This window comes from Mirounga leonina, unplaced genomic scaffold (genome assembly GCF_011800145.1).
Source record: "Mirounga leonina isolate KUSES-001 unplaced genomic scaffold, KU_Mleo_1.0 Mir_481, whole genome shotgun sequence".
Classification (NCBI taxonomy): domain Eukaryota; kingdom Metazoa; phylum Chordata; class Mammalia; order Carnivora; family Phocidae; genus Mirounga; species Mirounga leonina.
In genome coordinates this window covers 81,683-95,632 of record NW_023270773.1, presented here as the reverse complement: position 1 = coordinate 95,632, position 13,950 = coordinate 81,683, and the positions used below count along the sequence as shown (strand labels likewise).

The window sequence follows — 13,950 nt, the reverse complement described above, 5'->3', positions numbered from 1 at the left end:
GGGGGGGGGGGGGGGGGGGGGGGGGGTAGAGGGAGAAGCAGACTCCCCGCTGAGCAGGGAGCCCATGTGGGACTGGATCTCAGGACCCCGGGATCATGACCTGAGCTGAAGGCAGATGTTTAACTGACTGAGCCACCCAGGTGCCCAGCTCATTCCTTTTCATTGCTGAGTAAATAGTCCACTATATTGCGATTTGTTTATCCATTCACTTATTTTGGATATTTGGGTTTCTAGCTTTTGGCTGTTACAAATAAAATTACTCTTTTTATGGACATGTAACTTTCATTTCTTTTTGGGCAAACACCTGGAAGTGGAATGACTGGGTCATCTAATGGGTGTACATTCAGCTTTCTACAAACTGTCAAATTGTTTTCCAAAGTAGGTGTACAGTTTTACATTCCCACTAGCAATGTAGCAGGGTTCCAGTTACTTCACATACTTGCCAATGCTTGGTATCACCATTCTTTTTAATTTTGGCCATCCTAATAAGTATGTAATGGTATCTCATTTTGGTTTTAATTTGCATTGCCTTAATGACTAATGTTGAGTATCTTTTATGTGCTTATGTGCCATCTGTGTATCTTCTTTGGTTAAATGTCCTTTAAAATATTTTGCCACTTTAAAATTACGTGGGTTGTTTTATTTATTTATTTATTTATTTATTTATTTATTTTAAAGATTTTATTTATTTATTTGAGAGAGAGAATGAGAGAGAGAGAACACATGAGAGGGGATAGGGTCAGAGGACAAAGCAGACTCCCTGCCAAGCAGGGAGCCCAATGCGGGACTCGATCCTGGGACTCCAGGATCATGACCTGAGCTGAAGGCAGTCGCTTAACCAACTGAGCCACCCAGGCGCCCGGGTTGTTTTATTATTATTGAAATCTGAGGGTGCTTTATATATTTTGGGTACAAGCCTTTTATCAGATATTTGATTTACAAATATTTTCTTGTAGTATGTGAGTTGTCTTTTCATTTTCTTCACAGTGTCTTTGAAGAAGAAAAGTTCTCAATTTTGATGAAGTCCAGTTTATCAACTTTTTCTTTTATGGATCGTACTTTAGCTATTCATATCTAAGAAATCTTGGTCTAGCCCAATGTCACAAAGATTTTCTCCTGTGTTTTCTTTTAAGTTTTATAATTTTAGGTCTACGATCTATTTTGAGTTAGATTTTGGTATAAGGAATGGATCAAAATTCTTTCTTCTTTATTTATTGATGGATATCCACAGTTGTCCCAGGACCATTTGTTGAAAGGACTGTTCTTTCTCCAGGGAATTGCCTTTGAACCTTGGTTGTAAATCACCACCACATATGTGGGCCTATTTCTAGACTCTATTCTGGTTCAGTTGATCTTGATGCTTGTCTTTGATGCTAATGGCACACTATCTTGATTACTGTACCTTTACAGTAATTCTTGAAGTCAAATAGTGTAAGTCCTCCAACTTTGTTCTTCCTTTCCAAAGTTGTTTTGGGTATTTTAAGTCCTTTGCATTTTCATTTGAATTTTAGAATCAGTTTGTCAATTTCTACAAAAAGGCCTGCTGGAATATTGATTGGGATTGCATTGAATCTGTAGATGGATGTGGGTAGAATTGGTATTTTTTTTTTTAAGATTTATTTATTTATTTTAGAGCAAGAGAGCATGAGCAGGGGGAGAGGGAGAGAGAACATCCTCAAGCAGACTCCCCACTGAGTGGGGAGCCCGATGTGGGCCTCGATTCCAGGACCCTGAGATCATGACCTGAACTGAAACCAAGAGTCACTCAACTAACTGAGCCACCCTGGTGCCCCTAGAATTGGTGTCTTAACGACATTGGGTCTATCGATCCATGAACACTTCATTATGTCCCCATGGGTTTAGGTCTTTAAAAAATTTCTCTTAGCAATATTCTGTAATTTTCAATGTATAGGACTTGTCATCTGTCATTAGATTTATCCCTAAGTATTTCCTATTTTTTGATGCTGTTGTTAAGGTAATTTTAAATATTTTAATTTCTGGAACAGTTTGTATAGAATTGGTCTATAGAACTGGGTTGTGCAGTTGGTTGAGTGTCCGACTCCTGGTTTCAGCTCAGGTTGCGGTTTTGGGGTCGTGGAATCGAGCCCCGCTACAGGCTCCACACTCAGCTCGTGGGATCTGCTTGGGATTCTCTCCTCCTCTGCTCCTTACCCTGCTTTCTCTCTCAAATAAATAAGATCTTAAGAAAAAAAGAATTGGTCTTATTTCTTCCTTAAATGTGGTAGAATTTTCCAGTGAAGCCATCTGGGTCTTGAGTTTTCTTATGTTTCAACTAAAAATTCAGTTTCTTACATAGCTATAAAGTTACGCAGGTGTCTGGGCTGCCTTTTTGAGTGAGCTTTGGTAGTTTGTGCCTTTCAGGGAATTAATTTTATCTAAATTGTCAAACTTACTGATATAAAGTTGTTCGTACTATTGTCTTACTATTCTCCCATTCTTTATTATCCTTTTTAATATCTCTGAAATCCTAGTGATGACATCTCTCTTCTGACGGTGCTATTTTGTGTTCTTAATTTGTTTCCTGACTAGTCTGACTAGAGGTTTATTAATGTTCTTAATCTTCTAGAAAAACAGCTTTTGTTTTCATTATTTTCTCTAATATTGTTTTGTATATTTCCACTCCGATCTTCATTTTTTCTTTTCTGCTGTTTGCTTTGGGTTTCATTTGCTTTGCTTTTCTAATTTCTTAAAGAAGAAGCTGAGATTACTGATTCAAGACCTTTTCTGATAACAGGAGTTTAATGCATTACATTTGCCTCTGGGAACTGTTTTAGTTGCATCTCACAAATTTTCATCAATTTAAAATGCTTTCTAATTTCCCTTTTCATTTCTTCTTTGACCTGTAGGCTATTTGGAAGTGTGTCAGTTGTTTCCATATAGTCGGGGATTTTCCAGATATCTTTCTGCCATTGATTTTTAATTTAATTCTTTTGTAGGCCAACAACATACTTTGTATGCTTTGAATCATATATTTATTGGCAATTTGTTCTATGGCCCATAATATTATCTATTATGGTAAATGTTATATACACTTATGAAAAGAATGTGTATTCTGCTGTTGTTGGCTGGAGAGTTCTGGAAATGTCAGTTGGTGTTGTTCAGGTTGTCTGTATCTTTGCTGATTTCTTGTCTGCTTCTCAGTTATTGAGAGAGGGGATGGAAATTAGTTGTGAATTTGTCTATGATAGTTTTTCCTGCTATCTGCTACTTTATTTTAAATCTGCTTTAGATACATAAACATTTTAGGATTATTTTGTCTTTTGTCATTATTAAATGACCTTTATTCCTGGTAATATTTGCTCTGAAGTCTACTTTGTGTAATATTAATTTAGCTACTCCAGCTTTCTTTTTAGCATGGTATATCTTTTTCCATTCTTTTATTTTTACCTATGTGTGTCCTTATATAAAGTGGGTTTCTTTTTTTAAGGTTTTATTTATTTGACAGAGAGAGACACAGCGAGAGAGGGAACACAAGCAGGGAGAGTGGGAGAGGGAGAAGCAGGCTTCCTGCCGAGCAGGGAGCCTGACATGGGGCTCGATTCCAGGACCCTGGGATCATGACCTGAGCCGAAGGCAGACACTTAACAACTGAGCCACCCAGGCGACCCTAAAGTGGGTTTCTTTTAGACAATATGTAACTGGGTCTTGTTTTTTAACCTGTGTGACAAATTCTGCTTTTCAACTGGGGTGTTTAGATCACCTCATCTGTTTGTTGATAAGGCAAAATTAATTAAAATTTGCCATTTTGTCATTTGTTTTCTATTTGTACCATCTGTTTCCTTTTCTCTTTCTTTCTACCTTTTGGATTGAGTGTTTTTATTCCATTTGTCATCTTCGTTGGGTTATTTGTTAAAACTCTTGTGCTGGCTTTGTGGTATTCATCTTGAATATCCTGCAGTTGACCTTCACATGACAGACTGCCTTAAAGTTTTGAAATGGTGTGCTTCTGCTCCTCCCTTCCCAGCTTTTGTGCTGGTGTCGTCAAAGTTCTACTTCTGCAATATAGGATACATGTTTTTGCTTTAAAAAATTCTAGGTTGACTACTTTTTTTGTTTTCAGAATTTAAAAATGTTGCTCCACCATCTTCCAGCTTGTATCGTTTCTAACGAGAAATCTGCTGTCATGTTTGTTTGTTTTCCTCTGCAGAATACCTTTTTTCTCTGGCTACTCTTAAGATTTTCTCTTTATCACTGGTTTTAAGCAATTTGATCATGATGTGCTTTGGAGCAGTTTTCTTTCTGTTATGTTTGGGGTTCACTGAGTGGCTTGGGTCTGTGGGTTTTCATCAGATTGGGAAATGTTTTTGTCATTGTTTTTTCACATATTTTGTCTCCCTGCCTCCCAAGTCTGTGTATCACATAGCTCACAGTTCATTGTTTTCTAGCCTTTTTTTCCCAGTGTTTTAGAGTTTCTGTTGTCTTCAAGTATTCATCTTTTCCTCTGTGAAACTGAATCTGTTCGTCCTATGCCTTGCAGTTTTCATCTCTAGGCAGTGGATTTGCTTCTTTCTTAAAATCTTCTGTATCTACTGAACATGTTTGATTTTTCCTCTAGCTTCTTCTTCTTTTTTTTTAAGATTTTATTTATTTATTTGACAGAGAGAGACACACAGCCAGAGGGGGAGCACAACCAGGGAGAGTGTGAGAGGGAGAAGCAGGCTTCCTGCCGAGCAGGGAGCCTGACATGGGGCTCGATTCCAGGACCCCGGGATCACGACCTGAGCCAAGGGCAGACGCCTAATGACTGAGCCACCCAGGCACCCCTTCTTCTAGCTTCTTGAGCATTTGTGACACAGTTTTAACTTTAATGTCCTTGTCTACTCTATCATTTGTACCTTTTCTGAGCCAGTTTTGATTGAATTTTTTTCATTTTGGTCCTAATTTCCTGTTTCTTTGCATGTCTCGTAATTTTTTTATTGCGTGCCAGACGTGGTGAATTTTGCCTTTTTTGGTTACTGCGTATTTTTGCATTCCTATAAATATTCTTGAGGTTTGTTCTAGGATGTGACTTGGAAACAGTTTGAACCTTTCAGCTGTTGCTTTTAATTGTTGTTAGGCTGCGTTTAGTCTGGAGTTTATTTTTCTCTACTAACAAGGCAGGACTCTTCTGAGTACTTGACTCAGTGCCCCACAAGTTATGAGCTTTTCCAGACTGGCTCCTGAGAACAGGCACTGTTTGTGGTCCTGCTGAACTTCAGTTATTGTTTCCCAGTTATCCTTTAGGGTGCCTGGGGTAGTTTCCTCACACCACACACTGATCAGTACTCTGCTTCATTCCCTGAGGGGTTCCTCTCTAGATCTCTGGAGTCTTACTTTTGTGCCGCTCTCTCTTCTCCAGAACTCCTGGGAGCTGTCCTGTGAGTGCTCCCTGCCTTGGTTTCCCCCAGTTTTTAGCTGTATCCACTTACCTCCAAGAGTCTTTTGCACCCCCTGGAGTCCTTCTCCTTGCTTTGTAGGCTGGCAATGTTCTTGAGGCAGTAAGGCTCACCTCACATGCTCCCTGACTTACAGATCACTATTCTTTGTTGCTTGATGTCAGTGTCTGGAGAACTGGCGTTTTCTAATATTTTGTCCCCCTTTTTTTTTCTCCCAGTTGTTTCAGGTGGGCAGTTAAATCTATCCCTATAACTCCATCTTGGCTGGAAGCCTTTATAAAATATACAGCATTGTGACTCTTTTGTCCGTGTCATACATTTAACAAAGGTCTTCCTTATGGTTAGATTGATTGATTTACCACGGTGTGTAGTGGCAGGTAGAGAAGAGTGAACACTGGATTCATGATTCCTTTCCCTGGCCCTTCCTCCCTTCCCTACCTCAGAGTGGAAGACTCTCAGACATATGCCTGACCCTTGGGGGGGATGTGGGTTGTCTCTCCTTGCAGAGCACTCTGAAGAGGCTCTCTCATGAAGGTACTGACACTATGGTACACAATGTCCTGTGTGGCCGTCCCGGGGTGGTGGTGAGGGGAGGGCTCAGGCCTAGCTTCTATGTCCTACCTGATTCGGTGGGCTCATCTACCTTGGTTAGAGTGATGATTGGCTCTGGTTACTTAGGCCAGTGATGGGACAGGACTCAGGGGTGGGAATAGTTCCTTTTTCTTTCTGGATTTCAGTGGAATGATTCCAGAATAAGGAAGACCACAGAGGGAGCAGGACCATAGTAAGAGAGCTCTGTTTGTTTCTTCTTCCTGTGTTACCAGGTTAGTGTGCACGACTTCATCCCTCCCACCTCAGTGCTTTTCCTTGGTTCCATGTTTGCCCGTGTAGCAGCTGTCACCTCACTTCACAAGTCTGGTTTGAAGAACCAGAGTAAATACTTTTGCCTGTGCAGGTCCTTTAGTCTCTCTTGGTCATCAGTCTCAGCTCTGCTGTTGTAGCTCAAAAGCATCCGCAGCTGATACATATTTGTGGCTGTGTTCCAATAAAACTTTATTTAAAAAACAAGTGGGAAGGGCAGGAGTTGAGACCCGAAGGCTATAATTTGCTGACCCCTGCCTCAATTCAGGTCCTCACTTTACTGGGTTATTTGATATTTTTTGTGTCATTCCGCTATTACAATTGCTTCCAGAAACCATTGCCAGTTCTACCTTGCTTAAAACACAGATCTCATCATGTAACTTACTGACTAAATAACCTCTGGCTTCCTATAACATTCCCAGTAAAGGTCAGAATTATCTTACCCTCAGAGCCTCCATAGTCTCTTTTTATATTTCTGATCTTACCTCCAGTGATTCCCCGTCTGTCACATACCATCTGCTTGGCATGTTTTCCTGCCCTGTGATAATTCCGTAAGCTTTACTTTTTCTGGAATGTTTTCTCCCTTCCTGTTACATTATATGTGTGTATTGAAACCATCCACCTGCCTTGGGAACCCTGTTTACATCCCACCTTCTTTCAGAAGGATTCCAGAGCCCCTCAGGTGTAGGCAGTTTCTCCTTCCTTCATGCTGTTTGAGCACTCCTATGGTGCGCCCTCCTGATTTGCTCTTTGTCAGAAATGTGTGTGTGTGTGTGTGTTTGTGTGTGTGTGTCTTGTTGACCCAGAATCCCTCCTGAGGTGGGAGATGTGCCCTCTTGTGACCGCTGTAGTCTAGTGCAGAGCCCAACTCAGAGCAGAAGCGTGTCAGGTGTGTGTTTGAGATGGCACAAAAAGACTGATGTCTTGGGGGTGCATTGCCCTGGGGACTCGTGTTGTTGTGGGCCCAGCTCTTGGCTCCTCCTTGGGGCCCACATGCAGGCCCCTGAGGGGGCGGGCTGTGGGCAGGCTGCCTGTGTTGGGCCACACTCCTGGGCCCTGGGCGGCGGCAGGCCTGGCTGTCCCAGGTCCCCTTTGCCGCTGCCGCCTCCTCAACGGCCTCTTGCCCTTTGGTTCCACAGAGCTGCGGTGCAACCCCGGGCAGTTTGCCTGTCGCAGCGGCGCCATCCAGTGCATCCCCCTCCCCTGGCAGTGTGACGGCTGGGTGACTTGTGAGGATGAGAGCGACGAAGCCGACTGTCCAGGTGAGTGTATCGGGCAGGCAGCTGCCCGGGGCCCCGCTGCTCCATCACAGCTCCGTGATTGTGCTTCCGGGAGGGGGGGATGGCGTCCCCTGCAGCCTGTGCTGGATCCACTTACTGGACGCTTATATTGAGCTGGCCCCTCCCCTCTCTCCGTCTCTCTCTCTTTAAAAAGAGATGCCCAACGCAGGCAGATCCCAGAATTTGCAAGGTCGCAGGGTCAGGGCCGGGGTGAGGCAAGAGGGGTGCCCAGGATGCCACGTTTTGGTTGGCACTGCCAGCCCTGAGAGCAGCGCCCCTGAAATGTGGTGCCCTCTCGCCTGGCTTGGGAGGTGGGTGCTTTTTGAGACCTGCTTAGAGTCCTGTTGAGGGTCATTAGACTGGCTTTGGCTCTGCCAACTCATCCTGCTCACTCAGTCCCTAGTAATTTTTCATTTGGGGGTTCTCTCCTGACAATGCATGGACTCCTAAAGATCTATGCAGATGCAACAGAAAGTCTAAACTGTTGGTTCTCCATTTGGTTTCTGCCCCAGCACCCTCAGGGAGTATAATACACCTCACGAGTAATGGTGTTTGCTGCATCCCTGGTTCTTTTGGGTTAGGATGGAAGATGTAGTATCTTGCATTTGCCCGTACAAATTTGTTTAAGACCCAGGCAGCACCAGTAAAGCCCCTAAGAAGAAGGGGTTTTTATTCTACCTTGAGAACCTCGGACCTAATAACTCTTCAGCCTGGCATTTAAATTTCTTGACATTCTGGTTTGGTTCTACTTTACCAACCTGATGTATTGCTATTTTCACTTTAGTGGCTCCGCTGGCCTGTTTCCTGTGCCCACCCCATGATGAATTTCCTAGCCACATGCTTCATTCATGCCTTTCTTTTTTTCCTGGGATCCTCTTGTTCTGTTTTCATGTGGGCAGATCTTACCTGTCCTTCAAGGCTTGGCTCAGATGGTACCACAACAAGTAGACATCTCTGGGCTCTTGGATGGAGGTTGGCTTCTGCCAGCACCTCTTCTCTCTCTCTGACAGCATCTAGAACCACCAGTATTTCTCACCATTACCTGTGCCCATGCTTGATCTCTCCTTCCAGACTATGAGCTCCCCGAAAGCAGGAGACCTGTCCTCTTCCTAAGTGTGACCTGGCCTAGGATGGAGGTCCTTTTTAACATTCGGTAAATGGAAAGAATGTTGTAATTCCTGTGGGTCAGGTACTGAAGAAAAACCAGTTACCTTCAACCATGGGGATCAGGTAGGGTATCAAATACAAGGTGACATTTGAGCTTGGGACAGTTCTTTGAAGGGGGTTCCAAAATAAGCAGAGGTGGTCTGGTCAGACTGCCTGAAAAGATGGCTTTTAGAGGGGATCCCAATTATCCCTTGAGCTTGTTCATTGGATTATGCATGTCTGGTTGAGGTGCTTGCCTTTCCAAATGAGTTTGAATGGTGGCAGCTGGGGCAGAAGCTTCTGGGACAGCCCTGTGTCTGGAAGCCCACCTGCTCCTTCCTTAGGTCACAGCCTGGAGAGCATGAACTACCCCGTGCTTGGGATGCTGATGCTTCATGTTCTGTCAGCTGTTGAGGACCAGTGGTTGTGACTGGGAGCTTCCCTGGATCTGCCTTATGGGATGAGACTTCATATCCAGCCTCCTAGAGAATATTCTGAACAAAGAACCAAACGATTCTTGGCTGGCTTTCAAGTGGAAGGATGACTTATTTGCTGATCTCAAAGTGCCTTTTGGCTTAGCTTTTAAGGTTGTGCGTAATAACTGTTCTGTTGTGTAGGTACTGAAAACAATGGTAGGCACTCTAGTTCATCTTGTTTATCTCTCCATCCACTGTGGACTTGATAAAGGCAGGAACTAGATTTTATTTCTCTTCTGGGCCACATGGCCTGGCACAGGAGGTCACAAGTCGCTCAGCACAGGTGTTGATTTGAGGCTACAAAGGTTGCCATATTTTCTCCCCAAACAGAGAAATAAAGTCTATCCAACAGGAGCCTGGAGTTCTGAGTGGATAGTGTGCTCTGGGCCCTAGACGCTGAGGGCACAATGGTCATGGCAGTGTGTGGAAACTCACGCAGCCCTGATAGGACCAGGGAGTGTTTGAAGAGGGGTGGGAGGGCTAAGGCGCTGTTAGACCTCCTGACTCACTTCTGGCCTCCCCTTGTATCTGGTACCGTGTCGGTACCGTGATGTAGTGCCACGCCATGATCCAGGTGGCGATAAGTTTTGATCTCTGGGGTTCTGAGAAATGTAAGTTATGAAAATATACAAGGAATAAGTATAGTACTTGTTTCTCACTTCCCCAATCATCAGTAATTGCTGAAATTTTGTCATATTTTCATTTTTTTAAATTAATTTTTTAAAAACATCATGAATATGTTAAATCCTCATTAACACTCTCCCCTACCAAAAAAAAAAAGAAAGAAAAATCTTCGTTAGTGGGGAGGGAGGGGAGTGTGGACAGGGAGTTAGCTGATAACTACCTTTGCTGTGGCCTTCCTGTATATGGGGAGAGTTTAAATAAACCTATGGGAAGCCCTGGCCATGCTTGGTTAGGTTTTTGAACATGGGATTCAGGACGTCTGGAAGGACCATACGAGATTATTTCATTGTCCTTCTGAAAGCCTGCTAAAATGATAGTAAAAGAGTATAGAAGATATAAAGCCATAGTAAAAGAGTATAGAAGATATAAAAGATACTGGAAGATAGGAAATGGGTGGTGTGCTAGATAGAGTCTGGGCATCTAATATATTGCCTGCATTTCCAGGGCTGGAAGGCTGGAGCTTTCTTATTCAGACCCCACTGCCAGCAGGCTTGGGCTATCACTTGGCCCAGGAGATCCTTCCCATGCAGTTTGGAAGGTGGAAGGGAGGTGGACTCCTCCTTCCTCTGGCAGTGGTGTGAGGGTGCATGGGCTTAGACCAAGGTGAGTGAGTACAGCGGCCTCCGTAGCCTCCTCTGGCCAGCCGTCGCAGGGCTGCAGGGCAGCTGTGATTGGCAGAGGTTTTCTGCGGTATCCTGTCCTGTGGACGTCTTCCTCACTCTGGACTGCAACTGCGGAGGAGGACTGGAAGGCTGGAGGTGGTGGCTCACTTTTGCACACACTCCAGCCTCTTCAATTGTTCTGAAAGTACCTAATGCCCTGTATTAAACTCCTTTATTTTTGAAATACCTACCATGGTTTCTGTTCTTCTGACCAAACCATCTTTGATGTAAATGGGAACTAACATAAGAGGGATAAAATTTTTTAATGGAGAAAAATGTACAACTTTATTAAGAGACATTAAAGAAGCTTTGAATAAATAAAGACAAGATATTCTTGGCTAGGAAGACTCAGCATGGTGAAGCAGCCTTATATTGATCTGTGGAGTCAGTGCATCTCCAAAGGGGCTTTTGGGAAATGTGACGAGTCAGTTTTAAAATGTGTAGAAGAATAAAGTCCTAATATTGTAGGACACTGAAGAAGAGTAAGGTGTGAGCAGTTGCCTTACCCTTGTCAAGGCTTACATTATTGTTGGCTCAGGGAAGCACAGATTGGCCCGTGCACCAGAAGAGCTGCCAAAAACAGACCTGAGAAACGATATATGGCACAGGTAGAATTACATATCACCGGGCAGAGGATAGGTGCCTCAATCCTAGCGCTGTGACAGTTGGGAAAGAATGTATACACAATGTACAGAAAAATCAGTTTCAGGTTAATTGAAGAAAAACTTCTAGAACACAGTCTAGGAGAATACCTTTATGACCTTGGTAGGAAAGGTTTTTTTTGTTTTGTTTTGTTTTTTTAAGATTTATTTGAGAGAGCGAGAGAGCAAGCAGGAGCAAAGGTGCTGAGGGAGAGGGAGAAGCAGTCTTCCCACTGAGCAGGGAGCCCAACGCGGGGCTCGATCCCAGGACCCCAGGATCATGACCTGAGCCGAAGGCAGATGCTTAACTGACCGAGCCACCCACGTGCCCTGGAAAGGGTTTTTTTAAAGTCACAAAAATAATCAACTCTAAAATAAAAATGACCAGTTTTACTAGATTAAAATTAAGATCTGCTCAGCGGGGTGTCTGCTTCTCCTTCTCCCTCTGCCCCTCCCCCTGCTCTCTCTCTCTCGAATAAATAAAATCTTAAAAAAAAAAAAAATCTTCCCTTTTTCAAAAGGTACCTGTAAAGAATGTGAACAGACAAGCCACAGAGTGTGAATAAATTTGCAATATGTGTAGCCCTTAAAGGATTATAGTACAGCACATATAAAGAACTCCTACATATGGACAAAAGACACTCAGGCATGTCACAGAAGAATTAATAAGAACAGTGGTTATGGGGCGCCTGGGTGGCTCAGTCATTAAGCGTCTGCCTTCGGCTCAGGTCATGATCCCAGGGTCCTGGGATTGAGCCCCGCATCGGGCTCCCTGCTCAGCGGGAGGCCTGCTTCTCCTTCTCCCACTCCCCCTGCTTGTGTTCCCTCTCTCACTGTGTCTCTGTCTGTCAAATAAGTAAAATCTAAAAAAAAAAAAAAAAGTGGTTAAACAGATAAAAAGATACTCAACCTCATTAGAATTCCAAGGCTGCAGTGAGATTCCACTTTACAGTTATTTAGATTGGCAAAAATTAAGATGTCTGTTGGCAAAAATTAAGGTATCAACAAAACCAGTGTTGGAGAGGATGTGAGTGACTTGGAAGTCTTAATCTGCTGCTGGTGAGGGGGATAAATGGATGCACCTGCTTTGGAAAACTGGCATTAACTTGTAAAGTTGAACATTCTCATATTCTGTGATCCAGGATTTCCATTTGGGGGAGCTCTAGAGAAATTCTTACAGCACTCTTCATACTAATAAATATCTTGGAAACAACCCAAATGTCTGTGTTCACATGATGGCGTATTATGGACCAACAACGGTGAGTGAATAGTAGGTCCTTGCAGCAACATTAATGGATCTTAAGGACAGCATGTAGGTGACAAAGGCAAATTGCCAAAAAGTACAACACAATAAAGACAAGCAAAAGTGACCATTGTCTTATGTACAGGTAATACAGGTGTGGTAAACAAAAATGGCAAAATGGTGATACACAAAATTTGGGCTCCTGGTTCCTCCCTGGTGAGGAGACAGAGGAATAAGACTGGGAGGAACAACCCTACAGCTGATGTTTGGGTTCTGAAGTAGGGTGGGGGTTGGGGTGGAGGGCTCACAACTATATTTTATTATTAGGCTTTAATAGAGAACCCAGAAATAAGCCTTCATATATACGGTCAAATTACTTTCCACAAGGGTATGGTTCAGTGGGTGGGGGGAAGAACAGTATTTTCAATAAATGGTGCTGGGAAAAGTGGTCAGCCACATGCAAAAGAACCTTTGCTTAGCGTACAAAAATTAATCCAACATGGGTCAAAGACCTAAGTATAAGAGACAAAACTATAAAACTCAGAAGAAAACATAGGAAAAAAGCTTCATGACATGGACTTGGTAATGATTTCTTACATGTGGTATCCATGACCGACAACAAAGGAAAAATACAGATAAATTGAGCTACATCAAAATTTAAAACTGTGTTAAAACATTCAACAGAGTGAAAAGGCAGTCTATGGATTGCAAAAAAATATTTGCAAATCATATCTGATGAAGGGCCAATAATCAGAATATATAAAAAAAACTCCTACAACTCAACAAAAAAAATCTGATTAAAAAGTGGGCAAAAGGACGCCTGGGTGGCTCAGTTGGTTGGGCGACTGCCTTCGGCTCAGGTCATGATCCTGGAGTCCTGGGATCGAGTCCCGCATCGGGCTCCCTGCTCAGCGGGGGTCTGCTTCTCCCTCTGACCCTCTTCCCTCTCATGCTCTCTGTCTCTCATTCTCTCTCTCTCAAATAAATAAATAAAATCTTAAAAAAAAAAAAAAAGTGGGCAAAAGCGGGACACCTGGGTGGCTCAGTAGGTTAAGCGTCTGCCTTCGACTCAGGTCATGATCCCAGGGTCCTGGGATCGAGCCCCGCATCAGGCTCTTTGTTCAGCGGGGAGCCTGCTTTTCCCTCTGCCTGCCGCTCCCCCCTGCTCGTGCTCTCTCTCTCTCTCACAAATAAAAATCTTAAAAAAAAATGGGTAAAGGACTTCGCATTTCTCAGAGAAGACCTATAAATGGCCAAGAAGCACGTGAAAATGTACTCAATATCACTATTCTTTAGGAAAGTGCAAATCAAAACCACCACGAGACAGCACCTCACATGCATTAGGATGGTTGCTATCAAAACAAGTGCTAGTGGGTATGCGGTGGGGATGTGCAGATGATGGTGGGACGTGGAGAAGTTGGAATGCTTTTGCACGACTGGTGGGAATGTGAAATGGTGCGTCACTGGAAAACAATATTGTGGTTCCTCAAAAAATTAAAAATAGAATTACCGTAGGATCCAGTAATTCCACTTCTGCATATATGCTCAGAAGAATTGAAAG

The 13,950-nt window shown here is 43.3% G+C and overlaps 1 protein-coding gene across 2 annotated transcripts in view; it reads left to right on the top strand.

Annotated features, from left to right (window-relative positions):
- The window catches only part of DGCR2 (DiGeorge syndrome critical region gene 2), an 84,570-nt gene that overhangs the window by 22,605 nt on the left and 48,015 nt on the right, over window positions 1-13,950 (top strand). For both annotated transcript variants that reach the window (XM_034989099.1, XM_034989097.1), the window contains exon 2: window positions 7,397-7,519. In XM_034989099.1, coding sequence (XP_034844990.1) covers window positions 7,397-7,519 — 123 coding nt within the window. The remainder of the gene's footprint in view (window positions 1-7,396; window positions 7,520-13,950) is intronic.